The sequence below is a fragment of the Dysidea avara genome, chromosome 13, assembly GCF_963678975.1.
Source record: "Dysidea avara chromosome 13, odDysAvar1.4, whole genome shotgun sequence".
Lineage (NCBI taxonomy): Eukaryota > Metazoa > Porifera > Demospongiae > Dictyoceratida > Dysideidae > Dysidea > Dysidea avara.
The window spans coordinates 4,417,345-4,438,388 of record NC_089284.1 but is presented as its reverse complement, the minus strand read 5'-3'; the positions used below and the strand labels follow the sequence as shown (position 1 = coordinate 4,438,388).

Here is a 21,044-nt window from a genome sequence, read left to right as displayed (position 1 = left end):
CCAAACATGCTAATAGTGTTGTAACTGTTACCATAGAAGTTTCAGTTTTAATTTTTGGCCATGAACCTTCATGCGAATCTATCTAATAAAGTAACCATAAAATCATTTTTTCTTAAACATAGCATGTGCATACTGCAATATTCTTTCTTTCTTTCGAATATTTTTATACTTCATGGTCCCTTTACATGTAATGTAAAGCTTATTAGCTGTTCAGTTGTTTGCATAGTTGCAGCACCAATGCAAAACTATTTCTGTAGGATAAAGAATGAGAAGGAACTTTCAAACTCCACTTGGTTCTATAGAGTAATCAGAAGCATAAAGCCAGGATTTTTCAATGGGAGGTATCCAATAGCAGTATATGGTAAGTTATAGATGCAGGAGTCTGCATGTGGGCAAAGGCCCAGCCACCGAGAGACCTTGACTATTTTAATGGTTCGAAAACTGGACAACAAACTACAATATGCACAAGTCATTCACAACAGATGAACTGCAGTCCCCTCCCTTCATTCCTTTCTCTGTCCTATCTTTTTAGGAAGAGATACCATATATACATCACTTTGATATGCCAGTAAGGTCAAGATCAGTTTATTACTTGTTATTAGGATGATCAGCTTATTGTTAGTGCTATCCCACTGGGGACACCTGTGAGGAGGCTTAAAGCCTGTGAATACAGGGAGTCAGAAACATGTAGTTGAAACATGAAAAAATCCCAGACCCAGTAGTGACTAACATGCAGTCTTTTCTTGTACACTTACAAAAAGCATTGCTATAATAGATCTGATAGAGGTTCAGTAGTGATGAGTTTAATTTGAATAAGTAATTTCTAGTTATAAAAAGCCAATTTGTTGTCATGCCTATATACAGAGTGTGAATCAGTTAAAAATTAGTACATGAATAAGTTAACCATTGTAGCTCAAACCTTCTGTGGTTGAAGAAATTGAAGTGTTACAATGAGAAAACAACCCATGCATTGGTAATGCAGTCCAGATTCTTAAAAAGATCGATTGCCATACTTTTTAATCATCCATTTACATGTATGTATAGCTAAAAACATTTTCTCCAATGGAAATGAAATTCAATATTCCACATCATTTCCACATGATACATCATGGATATTTGCTATAATTATATTGGCTGCATGATCTATTAGAATGCAGTGAAATCTCTATAAATCCGAATGCTTGTTAGAGTTTAAAGTGTCAGATTACTGAAGTAGAGAATGTCTTATCAGTCCAGCAAACAGTGTTAGGTAGTTAATCATGTTCTATATATATATATGTACAGTCTATATTACATTGTATCTCTCAGAGTACTACTACATCGAGTACTTACTAGCTGTAGCAGCATATACACTTCACACTGAGTACTGCATGCACAACAATGTAGTCTATAATGTTGCTATTGCCTTAATACCAGGGTATAAAATTTTGATTTCTAGTTATTTTTTTAGAATGCTGACTTAATCCATGGAAAATATAATGTACCCATGTAGAATCAATAATGAAATAAACATTAGGCAGATGCATAACTATATCACAGGAAACACTTATATGGTTACGATTTGCAGTTGTATAAGTTTTGTATTTAGTCACAAATTTCCCTGAAATTATATATAAGTCTATTCCATAACTACAATGTAACCATAAAAAAATTCCCCCACTTGTGAAATATCTAGTATACTGACTGGGGATTACAGGTCATTTTTTATTTGCTTGGCTAACAATTAATCACCTTGCTTATTGAGTTACATGACTTCTTTGAAAGGGAGCTTCTGTATATCCTTTTAACTCTATCATGTACTCATTTAATTGTATAATGTATTAAGTTATAAACCATAATACCTTTTAGCTAACTTGTAAATATACTAATACAATAATTGATAAGGAGTGTATGATCACTTGATCTACATGATGTTACATTTCTTATGATGAGCAATCCTAATTATGTAATGGTAACAACCATGACAGCAGTAATACCTTGATACTCCACTCCCTGCCTGGACGACAGTTTGATCTGTTGGTATATACAGCTGCATTCATTTATAATACAACCTCCTAACTATATACCTATGGCCTTTATAGCTACTTCATCTTTACTACTAACATCTTGTTCATTTTCTTTTACATGTTCCCTCTTTGTGGTGTTATTTTGTTGTAACTCTTTTCACAGTAAAACATTCACAACACAACCACCAAACTCTTTGCAATACCATTACCTCTTGCTTCTTCCTCTGTTCCAATATCACCATTGTCTTTACCACTTCATCATCACTTTTGTAGTCACTATCAATAACTACTTCTTGACAGACTCCATTGTCCACAGCTGACTGCAGTATTAGTTGAGTTCCCTCCACGGTGATAGAATTATCCCGTACATCTAGTGTTCTAACACTGTTGTTGATTTGTATTCCTTCTCCAAGTGCTCTTGCTCCAGTGAGAGTAATGCCACACGTTATCACATATAAACAGCAAATGTGACTGTTACTAAGTGCTTCTGTGATGCCAATGATACCATCATCACCGATACCATTTAATGACAAGTTAAGGACTTGTAGAGAATCCCACAATACTTCACTAATACAGAGAGCACCTACGTATAGTGAGCATATTTTAGCTGACAGCATGATACATGTCTTGCATGCATACACCAACAATACTGCATATGTGCACAAAACGCAAAACGAAACAACTACTTCAACTTTACAAGGAAGAAATTTCATTTATTAAATTGTTTGACATCCAAATTCACCTAACTGTATACAAACACGGTACATATCAAAATAATACAAAATTGTAGTATATAAACACACAAAGACTTGTAGCACCTTTTGTTGATATTCCACATTTTACTACCCATAGCTCAGTCAGAATGTCATAGTACTGGAGTTCCTTTGATAATAATGATACTCCATCATCACCAATAGGATTACCACTAACATTTAGCACTCATAATGAGGCACCACCTAAATTTATAATACAAAAATGTGGCAACATGTAGGTAATAGTGACAGCAATCATGACTTACTAGTCTTCAAAATCTTCACTATATGCATTACCCCTTTAATTGTAAGATTATTGTAACTGAGATGTAACACTTCCAGTAATTGACTAATGCTCTTGTATGGACAATCCTGTACTAACAATTCAGCTCCTGTGTCTCCTATATGACACCCATACATGTCCAGCATTGCAATTGGACAACATGACAACACACGGGAGATACACAAACAATCACAGTGTAGTAAAATATTTCCATTCATGTTCAATTCAATGGGTAGAGTTGATTGAGACAGGCAAGTCAGTTTACCCTCGTACAAACACTTAACTGCTGCCATGACATCGTGACCAAATGACCCTGTTAACTTTGAGAGCACAAACTGAAACATTTCATTGGACGCTAATCCTGTTAATCCACACAAAAATGCCATAACATTAGGATAGTCTCTAAAGATTAGTGTTCATATACGTACTAAAATCTGTTGCTCTCCATGTGATAGTGTTGAAATGTAAACTGCACACAAAAACTCTTGTATGGTCAAATGGGAAAAACTGTACGTTAAGATATCTGTGGGTAAATGGTGAGTATGTGTAACTTTTAAAAGGCTGTATCCATCCCATCCTTCTGTCGCCTCTATACCGCACTCAATCAGATCTTCTACAGTAAAAATAATTTTTGGCTCCTTCCACATACCAAACATCAAATATCCATCTCTCTCATTTTCAAAGCCAGAATAATTTTCTATATTAAAGTACCAGTCAAGAAAGCCACGATAAGCTAACTTGCTTAATAACAATAGAGTCCTCACTGCCTCTTTGGGAATACCTGCAAACATTATATGCAATCTTCACTAGTTGCTACAGTTAAACACACTTGCTTCCCCTCAAATTTCTTCCTAACTTGCCTCTGCAATATCATCACGACGAACATTTGGAGTAATTCAGTAAGGGTGGATGGTGGCATCATTCCACCACACTCGAATATATTGACTATCATCACTAAATTCATGGGTACACATGATAAGCTTTCTAAGTGAGGATACTCCTTTAGTCGTTGTAAACATTCCTCAGCACATTTCATGTCTTTGCTAAAAGACTTCCACAAACCCTCGGATCTCTTCCTTACCAAATCCTACTACTTCTATAATCCTATCTACATCCAGTGTCTCACAAGCATGTGGTCTTGATGTAATGAGAATTGTGCCCTTTTCCAGCAACGTACACTTCATTATACGTACTAAGAATGTATCATTCCATCGACATTCAGCTGGCATCTCATCCAATCCCTCCAATATTACCAGACACCTGCTACCTGCTGATTTCTTCATGTGCTCATATGCCTCCTTTCCAATGTGCTCAATCATTTCTTCTTCGATTGACTTCTGCTGGACAAACTTTAAAGGTATTAGAATCACAACATCAAAATCTGCAGCTAAAATGCATCCTTTGCCCACTTCACACAGATCTCATTGGCAAGGGTTGTCTTGCCTATCCCTACACAATTACCAGCATCCATGCACTACATAACAATTTTAATTTAATTTTTGCTATACCTGGGCCGCCTGTTATGATTATCAGTCGAGGGCAGGGCTTGTTTTGGTAATGAAAGATGTCGCTTAGCTCACTAAGCTGCTCCTTTCTCAACAATATTTCATCAACTTTCCCATGTAATGTTAGTCTTGTTATCTCTATTATCTTGTCATCCGGACTCGTCATCTTTTCTCCTTTCACCAAAGCCAGTTGAACATAGCAGTGTGGCCAGTCAGTTGACAAGTATCTGAGATATCTGGCCTGCAACCTGCTTATTACAGTAGGATCCATTACAGTGGATTTTACAGTAGGCAGTTTACACTTGCTAGTACTTAAATGGATACCTGCAGAGCAATAAATACAGTGTATTAATTTGTGATGAGCTCGGCTGGTGTGGAGTTAATAACTGCCCTGTATGATTTAGCTTACGTTCAGCATCCAACTTTTCTGCAATAAACATTTGCCTCTTGTTCCCCTCAAAATCTCACAAAACATCTTCAGTGTGCCGGGTCCAGCAGTACTTAGTTGATCAACTATAATTCGATTCTTGTCAACTCTACTCATCCCCACCAACTGTACACTACGGCCCATTATCTTTTCCTGAATTAGCTCATCAATCACGTCATCAGCTTCCAGATTTTCAATAATGAACGTGTAGTTGTCAGTCAACACTCTCTTCTGTTCGTTCATTGCTGATTACGGTTCTGTTCTGGCCATATGAGATGATCCGATAAAGTGGACTTAATGCGCATGCGTAATATAACAATCCATACACAAACGGGACGTCGGTTAGTGTGCGTTCTATTAGAGTAGATGTATGTTCTATCAGGGTAATTGTGGTATCGTTCATGAAAACGAGTGCCTTCGCCGTCACTGACTTTTATGGATCAGGGCGGGACGCACGGACATCAGACTACAACTTGTGGAAGCCGGCCAGACTTAGTTAGGGTCCGCAATGCGAAAAATCGATATCCTCCAATCAACTACTTAACTATTGTCATGTGTTAGGCTAAGTGTAACTTGAATAACACCATCGTGGCAGCCAAGTTTGTCACTTTCTTCTGATAGAAAACGATACAAATGTCTTAAAATCACGTGATTTTTCGTTGCAGCAGTTCGTAGGGTTCCTCGTATGCCACGATATTCACTCTCAACATTGTTCAAGTAGTCTATCATCAACTCGAAGTATTGGTGGTTTGATTTTATTGGTCAATTTCTGGTGGCAGCATGATCTGTGCAGCTTTTTGGCGACAGACAAAATGTTTCTTGCTCTGGAGCACAGGACAAGCAGAGCAGCAACTGCGCCGTGGGTCAGCAATGACCAGTACTAGGTAAAGTACCTGCATGTGGAGTATGGTTATAATTGAAGCTTGCTGGCCATCTGGCTGAGCCGCTGAGCCATCTATATGTTGAAATTCGCGAGGAAATTCGGCCAAAATGACGCAATTTTTGCAAACAAATACCAGAATGGTTGATACATCAGTGAGACAGTCTCCAACAGCAAGGATACGAAGCTTATAAACACCTAACAATACGGCTATCTCGCCCAGTAAACGCACAGAGCAATCCAATGCATGAAATAGGCACTCACGTGATCGAAATTCAAATCGCGGAAATACCCATGAAATCGCTTTCATTTCTGAATAGGAACCATGCAGTGTGCTCCTTCTGTAAATATTTGTGTTAATTGTTCACTCAGGCGTGGTCTGGGCCAGTGCAGGCACGGTGTGTTTTATGTTGTGAGGGAGTCTCAGACTGCTGGGCTAATCGAGATGTTGAACCTAATGCTGATTGTCACTTGATTCCAAGTGATTTTAATGTCATGGAATAGATTATGGTTGTACTTTTCGAGATTTGAATATCTATCACGTGAGTGCCTATTTCATGCATTGGATTGCTCTATACGTTTACTGGGCGAGATAGCCGTATTGTTAGGTGTTTATAAGCTTCGTATCCTTGCTGTTGGAGACTGTCTCACTGATGTATCAACCATTCTGGTATTTGTTTGCAAAAACTGCGTCATTTTGGCCGAATTTCAGCATATAGATGGCTCAGCCAGATGGCCAGCAAGCTTCAATTATAACCATACTCCACATGCAGGTACTTTACCTAGTACTGGTCATTGCTGACCCACAGTGCAGTTGCTGCTCTGCTTGTCCTGTGCTCCAGAGCAAGAAACATTTTGTCTGTCGCCAAAAAGCTGCACAGATCGTGCTGCCACCGGAAACTGACCAATAAAATCAAACCACCAATACTTTGAGTTGATGATAGACTACTTGAACAATGTTGAGAGTGAATATTGTGGTATACGAAGAACTTTACGAACTGCTGCAACGAAAAATCACGTGATTTTAAGACATTTGTGTCGTTTTCTACCAGAAGAAAGTGACAAACTTAGTTGCCACGCTGGTGCTATTCAAGTTACACTTAGCCTAACACATGACAATAGTTAGGTAGTTGATTGGAGGATATCGATTTTTCGCGTTGCGGACCCTAACTTAGTACTTTACTAGTATACTCAGTAATGGAGTTGTATTTGACATTACTGACTGAAACAGTGCTACAATAAGGAACCTGCAAGGTATTTCCACTGAGTTGGAAAGTATATATACAGTTGTTTGACATGAGGGGGTCACCAATAGTTCAAGGAAGTAGGAAGAGCTCCAAGTACTGTGCATGATGTAGATAGTACGCACATTGCTAATTGGCTCATGCAACAAGTGTAATGGCATACACTGGAGGGTGAACTCAGAAGAGAGAGCCTGAACAAGGCATTTACCATGCACTAGCCTATAAGATTTTTTGGGGGGGGGGGAAACCATAAGTGATAATTATTACAGCTGTGAATTTCACTTTATATAATCCTAGCCCTACGCTTATCAGCTCCTGGTGCCTCTATATCCATAGAAAATTACATGCTGTGGCTTCACTGACTGCAGCTGGCTAGAAAAAATGACGTAACAGAACTGGATAAGCTCTTCACAATCATGACATGATGTAAAGATAAGATCTGTCAACACCTAGTATAGTCAAAGTGTGAAAGTGCTGGTAGTGTCATAAAGTGTTTTCTCTATAATAATTATGAAGGAGTGCTTAGCACATGCACATGCCACAGTAATATTAATTGTTCTGAAAAAGTAGCTATATACATCATATCAAATCTTGAGCAGTGTTTTACAGGAAGTGACCGCAATGATTATACTCAGACATGTATGGGGTACTGATTGGTGGGAAATGTAATAGTTTCAGTTGGTACTTAAAAATTTGCAGTGATTGTTGTTTGATTATATAGGTCTGGTGGAAGTAAATTCCACAATCTTATTGATTTAGGAGAAAATGAGTTTACTGTACTGAATTAATGTCCTTGCATAGATATGATGAAATCTTATGGCCTCTGCATGGTGTTAGAAAGTGACAGGAATTAAATCAACAGGAGTTAGTAATTATATCAATGAGACTAGGAATGAGGCTATTATGCTCCAAAAATTGAGCATTATGCTTTTGAGCAGTGCTAAAAAAAATCACCTATTATGCTTTTGAGAATTGCCCATTATTCCTAAAATTATGCCACAATCATATTGGCTAATCAGTGATGCCAGTTTCTTGCTGTATCAGACCATTTTCATCGATGTTTAAACTTCCAATAGTCTTGCATTCTTTAGCTGGTTGCTGTATTAGAGTATTTCGTTTCAATGTGACTGCTTTATTAGAGTAAATAATATTCAGTGACTGTTCTATTAGAATTTCTGACTGCTCTATTAAAGTATCTCGATTTTTTTAACGGAATTGTGTAATCTGCAGATTTTCCTACCGTTAAAGCTTTATAATCACCTCAAAATGCTAGCATAATTCCTGATTCCCACACATACCTATTATGCCCAAAATTATGCCGGCATAATCGCCACATCCCTAAATGAGACTATATGTGACTGAATTTGATAAAACAATTAAGGCTTCCACACATCCAATTTTTCTCACTAACTTGATAGTAAGCTATTGACCTAAAAATTTCACATAATTCTTCCATAGCATTGTAAACTACCAGGTCAAAAAATTTGAAACTAATGGCATACTCCTACATTGAGTTATGGTTCAAAATCATAAAAGTGGATGCATATGGAAGCCTTGTTTTATCAAATTTGGTCATAATATAATTTTGCAAAGTAGGGTGAGCATGTTGGTTACACAGCTGAAATGCGAGATGTCAATCATAATGAATGCGGCTGTATATTGCACCAATTGAGCACAGCTATTTTCATATGGTGAGGCTCACATCATGCAAATACTGCAGCAGTCATTATCTTTATTGGGGCTGCACCCCTTAATGCATATGTAAATGAATTTGCATTTTAAATGGAGTGGATTGACAAGCATTTACTTATAGTCAGTAGTATAACCAACTGTATGCATGTATGTGGTACTGAATTAAGTGTATTATGTATATACGGGGCCACATGCACTTTTAAATAAGCATGTGTTGGGCATAGTAAGTGTGCAGATCACTAAAAGTGAAAACATGAATCAAAGGTGTAAGCTTAGCAGGAAAATGTCGCTCCTTTTAACCATAACTTGTGACCATTTACTGGTCCAAAGCATTGATGAAACATGATACAAATGAATAGACACATACAGAAATTATATCGACTTGTACAATTACATAGTTAATTGTTGCTCCTCTGAATCTTCTAGTTGTTGCTTGGAAATCTAACAACATTATCATATAGTTGATGCAATTCTAGTGCACATCCCACCCTCAATGTGGTTAAACATGATTGAGATTATATAGACAGCCCAGCTGAGAAAAAAATCAGGAATATCAAAGTGCTTTAAAATTATCAAAGTGTAAAGCAAACCAATCTGCTACTCTGTATCCTGTGAATGTATAAAAATCAGGACATGTCAACTTGTTGTTTCACGGGCCCAACCAACCCACCTTTTAAAAATTTTCATAGGTGGAAAATGAAGCTAAAATACTGCTAGAAATTCTGAGCACAAGCCTTGTATTCTTCCAATACATTTAACTGCAAAGTTGCCATTTTGTCGAGACTATGCTACCTCACTTGTACTTTTTTTTTATTATTGCACTCATTTTGTTCTAATTATTTATAGTTGAAGTTGCCTCAGAAGAAAATAAGTACCACTGGAGGGTGGGGTCTAAGGTACATACTTTGCCTGCTCTCCATTTCTTTAGCTGTCGAGCTTCTTGAGCTAATTCCTCCAATTCTGTATCAGTAAAACACTATACATTTTACACACCACTGAAACAGAATAGCTTTTGGGGGTAACTCACCCGTCGCTTAGATGTCATGGTTGTTTTTAGTTTCTTCTTTTTCATTGTTACCTACACAGTACCAACATTACGTGTTATTAATGATATATAACCAAGAAGTGTAATAGTCCACATGAAAAGACTATATTCACATTTAATAACCCAAACTATTGCTACTATACTATCTAGCCATACCTTCCTACGTTTTGCAGCTGGAAGTTCTTCTTTCTTTTCTTGTAGTTGTGACAGTTTCTGTTTACGATGCCTTTCTCGTACTTTGTCCCTATTAGGTGTTGCTGAGTCATCATATTAACAAAAGCATAATATTCACTTGTATGGTATCATATCAGGGTTGACATCAGACAATGTGACAATCTCACGTCCTCGTAATTCTGGCATTCGTGGGAGATGTAGTAATCCATAGGATATGGCCAGTCCATTAATATCAAGATCTGTGAGTGTAATTACTTCATCAAACACAGATCACACAGAGTGGCCATGTCTCCAGCCACCCATACACGATCTATTTACAAGACTGCTTGTGATAAAAGCCCTTACTAGACAACAAGAACCCTGTTATTGTAGATAGTTTCATAACAGAGTGTAAGAGTGGCTGGAGACAAAACCACTTTGTGGAGCACCTTTCAATTTGAAAATCAGTTTACACTCATGTTTGCTGTATGCCTGAATTGCAGACACAAAAGCTTTCAATCCTTTCTCATAAATCTCTCGACACCTTTTGGCCATCTTCTGTACCTTCCCACTGGATGGTACCAACTCTATGGCATCACCATATTCTGTAACAGTGGCGGCCTGGTTCAGCCTCAGAAAGTCTACATACGCAGTTTCCATCGGTAACAGTAACAGCAGAGATTTTCCCTCTCTGCCCATCCTAGCAGTGCGACCTGATCGATGGATGAAACTTCTAGCATCATTTGGTGCATCAAAATGTATTATCCAGTTGACCATGGGAATGTCAACACCTCTGGCCATTAAGTCTGTACATATTAACACTCCACTGTAGATTATGAGAGAAGTTAATCCAGTGTTGCTGCAGGCTGCAGCAGCAGCAGCACAAGTTACATTACCTCTCTAGTAGAGAAAATTCTTTAAAAATTTTAACACGTCGTGATTTCATCTTCCCATGAATGGCCAAAATGTTCAGTCCTTTAGTAAGACTGCACTGAGTACACACAGTGCATCACCATAGCAACACAACTACCTCTTTAGCAACTCAGTGAAGTAGTCCACACCAGCACATGTTGATAAGAATACCATATTCTTCAGTAGCTGGAAATAAACAGACCATCTCAAATGTCATGAATACAAACACGCATCAATATGGTGAAATCTCTTAAAATTGATGAAGACAATGTCTTTTAATTACATTAGGTTCATACTAAGTACTACTAGGTTCATACATTAGATTTTATGCAACTAGTTATTATGGTACTAACCAGAGGTTCCACTGTCTACTATGTGCCATACCTTGTTTTGCTGTAGAAATCCTATCAGGCAATCCAACTTATCCTTTGGTTCAACCACCTGAAGCCATGCATGCAGAGTAGGTAGGAATAAATGGGTGTGGCTCACCTTGTAGTAGCAGGAAAGGCTGTCTGGTAATCGCTAAGGAAACAACAAAGGCTAGCAGTAGATACCATAGCAGCAATCAACATAGGCACCTGTTTCTGGTGAACAGTGACAGCCACAGGATTTCTGAGCCCTGCCCTAATTAGCTGCTGCAGTTCTCTTGTCTGAGTAGCTGAAAATAGACCCTAACAAATAACCAAAGTCAATCATATCACATTTAACCTAATAACAACAAAAATACCGTTCGACGTTGCTTAGGCATGTAGCGCAGAATGGTGTTGAGTCTGCAGATCACATGATCATTAGTGGGTGTAGCTAGGTAGGACACAGTACCTTTCAGAAAAGCCAAGTTCTAACAATCGATCAGCTTCATCCAATATTAGTATCTCCTATGAAGTAGAGGAGTTGTGGGAATGATGCCACATCATGCTGCATCAAATTATGTCACTCTTATGTACACAATTTGAGAACACTGGCTTTCTCACTTAGTTATATATCTAGTTAGGCAGGACCTCTACTGGTTTATTGAAAATCCAATCAAAAGTTCCACACACACACACACACATGTACACACACAGATACATACCGTATAACAGGGAATGATTCGCAGAAGAAAACATTCGCGATTTTCACGATTTTAGGTACATTCGTGAATGTTTTCTTGCAAAAAAAAAATTTTTTTAAAATCTCTTTTCCTACTTTTTTCATGGATAAGTTGATGTAGCATTCAGCATTCATGTAATGAGTGCATAAGCGGGTAGCTACTCGCTAAACTTCTATATATGCGTGACGGTATAGCCAGTGAGGTGCAGGACCGTGGCATGTGATTGAAACAGAGATGCAAACTTCAGTGACAGTGGAAAAATCAGTGCCACTAAATGGGGCAAATATAATTGCAGCCCAGCGATTCACTCTTCCGGAATAGTGTATCTTAGCCTCATGCCACACGGCCCCCCAAGGCTATAGGGTGCTATCGTCCACACTCATTATCGTGAATGCCTACATCTCTAGCAAACAGCGATCATGCATGGCTACTATAGTATGCGTAGTACGCAACATGTCAGAGTCAGCCATATAGTCGAGCGTTCCCTAGCTATCCATGGAAAAAAGATTCATTTGTTGTGAGCGCGTCCAATTATTAATTGCTTAATGCAATAAATCACGAACGTTTTCTTGCGAATGAGGAAATAGATCATTCGCAAATGTTTTCTTCCGCAAATCATTCCCGTAATACGGTACATGATACTCACCAGTGACTTCACACTATGTGATAATCCAAAGTCTTGACGTTCTAGCAGATCAACCAATCGACCTGGTGTTGCTATGACTACATTACACCTGGTATAACATAATGATGTCAGCAGAACAATAGATCATATGATAACACACCCCTCTTGTTTAAATCTGATGATGTCATCATCAGGACCACACCCACCAATAAACAGTTGTAACACAAGCCTACAGGCTACTAGGTGGTCCACTAGAGACTGGATCACATGACCTATCTGTGTGGCTAGTTCGCGGGTGGGTGTCACTATGACAGCAAGTGTATCATGTGATCCAGGAGCAAGTGGTCTACAGTAAACAAACAGTACCAATCAAAAACAGTGGAATGTAGAACTAATATATGAATGAAACATCAGTACACATAGAACTCCATTTTCTGACAAGGAAGCAAGTTATAGGCAAGTTACACAAAGATATCTGTAGGCAAAAGATTATAAATGAAAACAAAAGTAATGCATACCTTACTACTACTAAACTACTATCACGCAACTAGAAATGCAGGAACATGATGAGGATTTCAAGTGATGCATGGTATAAACTTTATTCTAGCCCTTGAATTTGTGGTGTGGATTAATTCATAATATCTTCACAGTATACAGTCAGCCCCACTAACTCTGCTCCAAGGTTACAAAAGGCGTTGATGAAACTTAAGTGGGACATGCACTTGTAAATCTTGGCAACAGTTGAGCCAAGGAATGAACTTTTACCCCAGTTAAATGTTTGATTTCTATACAAACTTTTTTTTTTGACTCATGCGAAGTTGTGTACCTTTGTGCAAGCCTTGTACTGTGTGCTGATAATGGCATTGCTCAAGTACTTCAAGCATGAGGTGAAAGGAGAAAACGGTTTCCATATGCCAGCAGAAAAAGCCAGGTGTTACCACCGATGAAGTGTAATCCATATCTCTGGTCGGTTGACTATACAAAAAAAAAAGCTGAAATAGCCAAGTACGCGTTGGACCACGCCAATGTGGCTCCCACTCAATACTTCAGCTGTGAGCCAGATACACTAAAGGAGAGCACTACAAGAAGCTGGGAAATTAAATACCTGGATGAAATGGGAAAGAGAAAGTAACAGGGTGCCAAGATATAGAGGTGAAAGTGTTACCAGCAGCAAAGAATGAGTGACCATTACTAATTGGGGAGAAGTACGACAAGGAAGTGCAGGAGCATGGGGTGGCTTGGCGCAACTGTGAATATGTTTGTTGTGAGAACTGCTGGTACAGCAGTTATGTGCATACGACATCCTGGAATGCTAGCCTCTGTCGGTGGACCGGTTGTGTTGACAAAAGACTGGGCACGTTATCCATTGCAGCAGATGGGATATAAAAGGTTACAACAAAGGCAAAAAACTATGTAGACTTCAATGCTAAAGTTTTTTTTTTTTTGTTTGGTGGTGGCTTTGGAAAAAATTCTGCCTGAACTGATAATAAACTTTGACCAGATTGGTCTAAAGTATGTTCAAGTCAGTGACTGGACTATGGCAAGGCAGGGATCCAAGAGTGTTCCCCTATCTAGTTTGGGAGATAAATGCCAGTTTTTGCTGGCACACTATCTGGCCACCACAGCTTATTTACAAAGGGAAAACAAAAGCCTGTCTTCTAAAGTCAAGTTCTGAGGGACTTGCACATCTAATCACTGGATGAATGTAGAATCTATGAAAAGGTGGGTCCGATACGATCAATGGCTGCTTAATTTGAATGATAAAATAATTCTTTTCATATTGGGGGGTGAGTTTTCTGATAAGCATATATATACAGTTTGCTCAGAAACTGATAAAAGAACAGTTACCTTTCATTGGTGGATTACGCTCAACCATTTTGCAAGAAATATGCTATATCTTCATAACGATTCTGTCCAAATAATTCACTGCTTAAATAGGCATCATTGGATTGTTGTCTCCAACATCGGCTGTAACAGCAATTCAGTGTATGACTCCGTGTTTCCAAATGTTGATATGGCCAAACAACGTGGCTACTCGCTAGAATACATTTGGTGGGGATGACTGTCAAAAGTGTATGAAGAAAGTGCAAGTGTAGCTGGCATAAGACCATGGCATATTTGCAATTAGTTTTGTCACTTCTGTTGTGTATGGAGGAGACCCTTCTGATGTTTTCTACAAACAAGAAAACATGCACAAGCATCTGTTTGCCTGAAGCTTATCATCACCCCCTTTCCTTACACCTTCTAATACTACAATTTTAGCTGCACCATTTCTCTTGTGCAATGAAATATTTAACATGATTTATTAATCATTGGTTTCTAATACTGCAAAGCCCTGGCTTTGAGGCTTATTTTTACACAAATCATTCTTCTTATCTACAGTCAATTATTTGCAATCACAAAAGCAATAAAATTACTTTAGTCATCTACAACACTTTAAACACATCTACACTATAGTCACGACAGTTCACTAGTGGTATGAGTTGTTTGCATAGACTTATAACTACTACTTGACTTAGTGGTAGGTACAAGATGGCTTTGAGGTATTTCTAACAGAGCTTTTGTATCTCCATGCCTCCTTGTGGCAAATCAAGTATCTTCCAGTGCCTGTAATGGCACCACCTCCTCAAAAACATGTAACACAAGGTAGAAATCCTGCTCAACAATGCAACTTGATTTATAGACAGCAACAGCAATCTATCAAGTGGATTTCCATCCTCTTGAAGGAAAGGTAATACCTCTTCAAAAAAGGGACCCCAAAATGTTTTGATAGTGCCCTGACACAACTTTCCACGAGATACTCAGCATTCATGATTAGCGCACACGACTAGTAGCTAATACACAAGGCACTTATTCAAACTATGTCATCAAATGAGTATTTTTCAAGTGCAGGTGCATTGCAAAACTTTTCCACTGGAACCAGCAGTATATGGTTGGTATTAGGCCTGAGCGATTAATCAATTATCAGAATAGTCGCGATGTTTGCAACACAATCAATTCTAAAAGCACCACCTTTTAAATTAAATTCCCTCACTATCTATCACACGTGCAAATTTCATGAATTTTCGTCACCTGATTAATAAAAATGGTGACAGACAACATGGTCATGTTTGAGGATGCACCATGGCAAATCACTTGAATTGTTGAGGCTTGAAAGAGCTATGAGCAGAGTATGGGATTATTTTGGCTTCCCAGCTAAAAATAGGAAGTTTCTAGAGCCAGACAAGAAGAAACAGAAGCAAGTGAATTGCAAACTTTTCCCTCGAGATTTTTCGTACGTTGGAAACACCACTAATATGTGGCAACACCTTAAAGAGTCCCATCCTGGTCACTTCAGAGAAGGTAAACCTGATGAGAGTTCACCAAGGTGTGCTAGTGCTACTAATGTTACCAGAGTCGCTGACACAGAGATGACTGGAGAGATAGATGAGACTGAGACATCTTCACAATTTGTAAGTAGCTCTAGCCACCAGTTAAGAGTTCCTTTGTTGTTCAAGAGTCAATTACCTCTTGCCCATACTTCTTCGTGTTGGAAAACCATCACTGATTTAGTGTGCTATTTTATTGCGAAAGGTATGCACCCTTTCCAAACAGTGAATGAACCCGGTTTTCGTAAACTGTTGCATGTAATGGAATCAAGATATGAGCCTCCAGATAGGAAGACACTGGCCAGCAATCACATGTGCAAGATGTATGAAAAGGAGAGAGAGCGTGTGCTGGACAATCTGGTGAATGCTGACAATTACTCTGTCAATGCAGATTTTTGGACGTCCTGTCAAAACTGATCTTATGGAACAGTTACTGTTCATTATATCAATCGTTCTTTTGATCTTCAAAGCCATTTGTTAGTTCGTACAATCTCACACTGGATTGAATATTACTGAAGAAATTCAGAATGTACTTGATGAATGGAATCTGTCACCTAGAGCAGGTATCTGCAGCAACTACTGATGATGGATCTAATATGGTTCTTGCAATGGACTTGATGGAATGGGTAAGAATTCCATGTTTTTCACATAGCCTTCAGTTAGCAGTAGAGGCTGCACTAAAGTTACCTGCAGTCTCCAATGCTTTAGCAAGATGTCAACGACTAGTAAGTCATTTTCATCACTCCACAAAATCTATGTATACGCTACATCAAAAACAAATCGACTTACATTATGAGTAGTTGTGTTGAGTACGAGACGTTCCAACTAGCTGGAACTCAGCATACTATATGGCTGAAAGAATAATACTATTACGAGAGCCATTAAGTGTTGCTTTGTGTGCTGTTCGGAAGGGAGATCTAATGCCTTTTGATGGTGAATTTGTTACCCTTGAGCAATTCATTGAAATTATGAAGCCAGTAGTGAAGCAGTTGGAGGTGAAAAGTGGGTGACTATATCCACAGTTAGCCTACTGTTGAACATACTGTTAGATGATCATTTAGTGTGCTCTGATCAAGATTCAAGGTGGGTGAAGGCAATGAAAACTGCTATGATTGACAACCTTCATGATCGGTACACTGAAGCTGCATCAATGTTTCTTAATGTTTCATTTCTTGACCCAAAGTTTAAATTGCCATCTTATCTAGGCAATGAAGAGAAAACTCCATTGGTAAAGCACCCAGAACAAGAAGTACCAGATAACAAACACTTTTGTGAAGGAGAAAGAAGATGAGAGCCCAGAAGGAAGCAATCCAGCTAAGAAATTACGAGGGGAAAAACGTCTCTTGTACTTGAACCTTCTAATCGTGATTCTACTGAAACAGCAAAAGCATAGATAAGAAGATATGTGGATGAAGAGGCATATATGAGGTTAGCTACCCACTTCTGTGGTGGAAGCAGAATGAGTAGAAGTTTCCTGCCCTAGCTAGAATGGCAAGAAAGTATTTATCTGTGCCAGCCACATCTACACCTAGTGAAAGAGCATTTAGTATTGCTGGAGGTATTGTGAACAAAAAGAGAGCATGTTTGCTCCCTGAAAACGTCAGTATGCTCATTTTTTGTATGAAAATTTGCCTTGAACTGTACCTTACCATACTTATAACACTTTTATACCTAATGTACTTTAATTACATACTACATTGTCAAGCTTTTGCTGTATTCCAGTTGTCATAAAAATTACTATCGAATAAATCAAATAACCGTGATGTTTTCTTTTAAATAATCATAATGTTATGAATGCCATAATCGCTCAGGCCTAGTTGGTATTGTGGAACTTATCCACCAGTATACAGAGCAGGGTGCCATTCGCATTTTTTAACCACGCGTAACTATGGTACTTCACATTTGCTCACAAACAAGTCACAACACACATGTGCACCCATACTGCAAACAACCCCATCACACACTCACATTAACATTTCCAACATTGGAATAACAAATGCTAACGTCTTCCCCGAGCCAGTCACCTATTAACACCGTGACTACACTATGGTGCACGCACACAACATTTTACTATACCGCTTCAACTGCTACATCCTTCTTCTGTAGCATTTGAGGAATGGTAGCTGCCTACAACGACGCCATATTTTACAGCCAGATAAAGCTATCTCGCCTAACCTGTACGGGTGTCATTTTATCGTACCCTTGTACTTTGAGTGCTGAAATGACATCCACTCGTAGCGATGGCACAACATGACTCCAATCCATGCCTACCCACGTGGTGCAATTTGATTCGGGTACCACACAATTCAATTCCTCTTGCTCACGAGGTCCATCACAGGTGAGGCATCATCCTTCTAAATCCAGGCTAATCCTACCCATTGTGTGCTAGAACTAGTAGAGGTGTGCAGTGGACTGATATTTCTTGTGTTTCGATGCTTAGGTGAGGACGATGGGGAACCCACACCAACCAAGGAATTATTTGTTAGCTCGAGGCGTTTCTCGATATGGGAGGACAGCTATGTATAAGAAGAAGGCGATATACAAGAAGAAACTAGTCAAAGTGCCTCCTCCAACTAAGAAAGTACAGCACATTAAAGTGAAAGAAGTCGGAGGCGACAAAAATGGTAAAACAAGAGTAGTACAGGTGCACAAGTCGGTAAGTAAACTTCGACGATGTCTGGTATGGCCAATAACCGCGATATGTGTGGTTTAGCCGCGTTATTACCCAACTGAAGACGACCCTCGTCGCTTAAAGATGACCAAGCGGTCAAGAGCACCTAAACTACGCTCTTCCATCACCCCTGGTACTGTACTGATCTTGGTAGCTGGTAGACACATGGGCAAGGTGGGTAGTTATCAATGTATTCCTCATTGACAGAGTGAACTCATTGCAGCGGGTCGTGTTTCTCAAACAACTGGAGACTGGTCTGCTACTTGTAACTGGTTAGTTCTGTGTGGAAAAAATTTTGTACAGTGACATCTCTACACTTGCAGTTTGTACACTATCTGTAGTGTGGTTGGTGTACGCCTCAGGCTGCTTTATAACATTACTTTTGATTGTAGCATAGATATTATATACTACGTACCCGGGATTGCGTACCGACTTCATTAACACTTATCAACACTGCCAATCGGTGTTGTACTTCAATATACGGTCTTCTGTTAGAAATCGTAAATGTTTCCTGTAAAACTGGCCACCTCCTGGCGATTTTACTAATACGAAAGATTTAACCTCTTCACCATTATGTAAACAGTGAAGGATACACTCGAACACTTCTCAATAGACTGAATTACCAGGAAAACCTTGAAATACAGCATTAGCATTGTGCAAGTGATTTTACAAGCCTCAAACTCGCCACCATATTTCATCGAATAACGACTCAAAAAACAAAGCTACAATCGTCATTCCTATCTTAAACGTTTCGTCTGTCCACTCAACCAACAGCATCATAGTAAGTGACATATTTAGCCATTTAACAAGAGCTAAGATCCCCAAACACCTTCCAACAACACGAAGCGGATACCACTATTTTACGACTCAGCTTGTGCCGATTTTTTGGCTTTGACACTTAGCCTATCAGGATCTGTTCTCTAGCCGTTGGAACAGTAGAGAGTAGCAGATATGATATTGTTGAGATCCAGTACTATGCTGCCTAGTGCAACACTTGCGCGGTACACTACAATTAGAACAAAGGAAAAGTGTTAACAAGTACAACGATGATCATTCCTTTGAAAACTGGCGGTACGCAATCCCGGGTACGTAGTATATACTATCTATGATTGTAGCATAGATTAAGAGTATTTTCTAACTTATGGTGCACACAAGCATAACCACACTGAACATTTTGTACAAAAATTTAAGAAAGTGCTGAAGCACTGAGGATGTAATAAGGCTTGACTTGCAACTGATTAGAGAACCTGTTTCTCACATGTGAAGTGCTTACTCTAGACCATGTGTAGTCTTAGTCCTAAATGTAAAACCAAGAGTTAATATGGAGAGGAGACTAGATTATCTAATGCCATATAGTCGTGTTAACAGATGATTGCGCAGGAGTTAAATGGTTTCTTTTCCGTGTATATAGTGTAAACTGGCTAGTGTATTCATATTTAACCATAAAGATGTCAGCATGCGTTCAACTTGGCCAGCAAGAGCAGCGGTGTTGTACTAAAGAGCATGGTTGATAACCCTTCAAGGATTACTCTTGTGAGCACATCTGAAAAACAAATTACAGACAATGGGATCCCGTTTGGAAATTTCAACTGCATCCCGGCCATGTGTCACCATGTTAACAAGTGAAACCTACCTTGTAGTATTTTGTAATTGAAGGAGCAGTGTTATATTTGCTCTCTCAGTCTTCAGTGATTTGCTGGTTCAGTAGGGTAATATTCAACATTCTTCACTGTGCAGTGATGGAACGAACAAATACTAGAACATGGAAAAGAAGCCATTTAACTTCTGCACAATCATCTGTTACAGGACTATACAGCGTTAGATACTCTTCTCTCCACATTAAGTAAAACAAGTCACCTGTAATATTTTCTCAGGTCCTTACCTGTTGAACGGTGTCCCATTAAGACGTGTCAGTCAGACATATGTCATAGCAACACAGACCAAAGTTGACCTAGCTGGATTTGTGGTGCCGGAGAAATTTGATGATGCATACTTCAAGAGGACGGAAGCCAAGAAAGCTGAGGGAGAGAGTGTGTTCAAAGAAAGTGAACAAGTAAGAGTAACTACTAAACTAAACTTGTAATGTGATGTTGTTGTTGTCAGGGTTACAGTGCGAGTGATGAGAGAAAACAAGACCAAAAGGACATTGATCAGTCAGTATTGGGGGCTGTTGCCAAGATACCCGAGTTAAAGGGGTACTTGAGGGGACGATTTACATTACAAAAGGGACAGTACCCACACAAAATGGTGTTTTGAGCACAATGAAAATTTCATTATAATTTAGCATTTGGTTATTTGTAATAGCACCAGGTATGGCAGGGATTGATCTTGCGTGCAACAGGGTGGAGGGGGGCACTACACTAACCATTTTACCATACTTGAGTTGGTGGT

The 21,044-nt window shown here is 38.9% G+C and overlaps 3 protein-coding genes across 4 annotated transcripts; 1 reads left to right on the top strand and 2 right to left on the bottom strand.

Moving 5' to 3' along the window:
- Nucleotides 1-1,819: 1,819 nt before the first annotated feature.
- LOC136243412 (uncharacterized) lies at nt 1,820-5,261 on the bottom strand. Its single transcript, XM_066034921.1, has 8 exons — nt 4,956-5,261; nt 4,550-4,870; nt 4,485-4,490; nt 3,902-4,422; nt 3,025-3,822; nt 2,825-2,962; nt 2,067-2,589; nt 1,820-2,013 (listed from the first exon to the last, which is right to left on the bottom strand). Exons 1-4 carry the CDS (start codon nt 4,984-4,986, stop codon nt 4,085-4,087), a joined length of 696 nt encoding a protein of 231 aa, XP_065890993.1. The 5' UTR covers nt 4,987-5,261; the 3' UTR covers nt 1,820-2,013; nt 2,067-2,589; nt 2,825-2,962; nt 3,025-3,822; nt 3,902-4,084.
- A 3,843-nt stretch (nt 5,262-9,104) lies between these two features.
- On the bottom strand, nt 9,105-18,271 carry LOC136242005 (ATP-dependent RNA helicase DDX55-like). Of its 2 annotated transcripts, XM_066033319.1 has the most exons (18): nt 18,158-18,271; nt 18,059-18,109; nt 17,951-18,006; nt 12,775-12,960; nt 12,636-12,723; nt 11,719-11,774; nt 11,627-11,669; nt 11,478-11,570; nt 11,389-11,421; nt 11,284-11,340; nt 11,018-11,085; nt 10,884-10,973; nt 10,437-10,813; nt 10,127-10,247; nt 9,991-10,078; nt 9,817-9,867; nt 9,694-9,765; nt 9,105-9,230 (listed from the first exon to the last, which is right to left on the bottom strand). In XM_066033319.1, the coding sequence occupies exons 1-18, from the start codon at nt 18,245-18,247 to the stop codon at nt 9,180-9,182; spliced, it is 1,671 nt and encodes a 556-aa protein (XP_065889391.1). In that variant the 5' UTR covers nt 18,248-18,271; the 3' UTR covers nt 9,105-9,179. The 2 variants fall into 2 exon arrangements, with proteins under 2 accessions (XP_065889391.1, XP_065889390.1); XM_066033318.1 differs by having other exon boundaries at nt 11,284-11,421.
- LOC136242006 (large ribosomal subunit protein eL6-like) lies at nt 18,243-20,954 on the top strand. Its single transcript, XM_066033320.1, has 6 exons — nt 18,243-18,320; nt 18,423-18,638; nt 18,696-18,827; nt 18,877-18,925; nt 20,528-20,706; nt 20,757-20,954. The coding sequence occupies exons 1-6, from the start codon at nt 18,246-18,248 to the stop codon at nt 20,907-20,909; spliced, it is 804 nt and encodes a 267-aa protein (XP_065889392.1). The 5' UTR covers nt 18,243-18,245; the 3' UTR covers nt 20,910-20,954.
- Nucleotides 20,955-21,044: the final 90 nt, after the last annotated feature.

Excerpts from the sequence above, each read along its gene's own strand:
- LOC136243412 (XM_066034921.1), bottom strand. The coding sequence starts at position 4,986 with ATGTTTATTGCAGAAAAGTTGGATGCTGAAC. Across the intron at positions 4,871-4,955 it reads AGAAAAGTTGGATGCTGAAC|GTATCCATTTAAGTACTAGC; the intron begins GTAAGCTAAATC and ends ATTGCTCTGCAG.
- LOC136242006 (XM_066033320.1), top strand. The coding sequence starts at position 18,246 with ATGCCTACCCACGTGGTGCAATTTGATTCGGGTACCACACAATTCAAT. Across the intron at positions 18,321-18,422 it reads GCTCACGAGGTCCATCACAG|GTGAGGACGATGGGGAACCC; the intron begins GTGAGGCATCAT and ends TTCGATGCTTAG. Across the intron at positions 18,639-18,695 it reads TAGTACAGGTGCACAAGTCG|CCGCGTTATTACCCAACTGA; the intron begins GTAAGTAAACTT and ends TGTGTGGTTTAG.
- LOC136242005 (XM_066033318.1), bottom strand. The coding sequence starts at position 18,247 with ATGGATTGGAGTCATGTTGTGCCATCGCTACGAGTGGATGTCATTTCA. Across the intron at positions 12,961-17,950 it reads CCAATGTTGGAAATGTTAAT|ACCACTTGCTCCTGGATCAC; the intron begins GTGAGTGTGTGA and ends TGTTTACTGTAG. Across the intron at positions 10,079-10,126 it reads CCTGATATGATACCATACAA|GGACAAAGTACGAGAAAGGC; the intron begins GTGAATATTATG and ends AACACCTAATAG.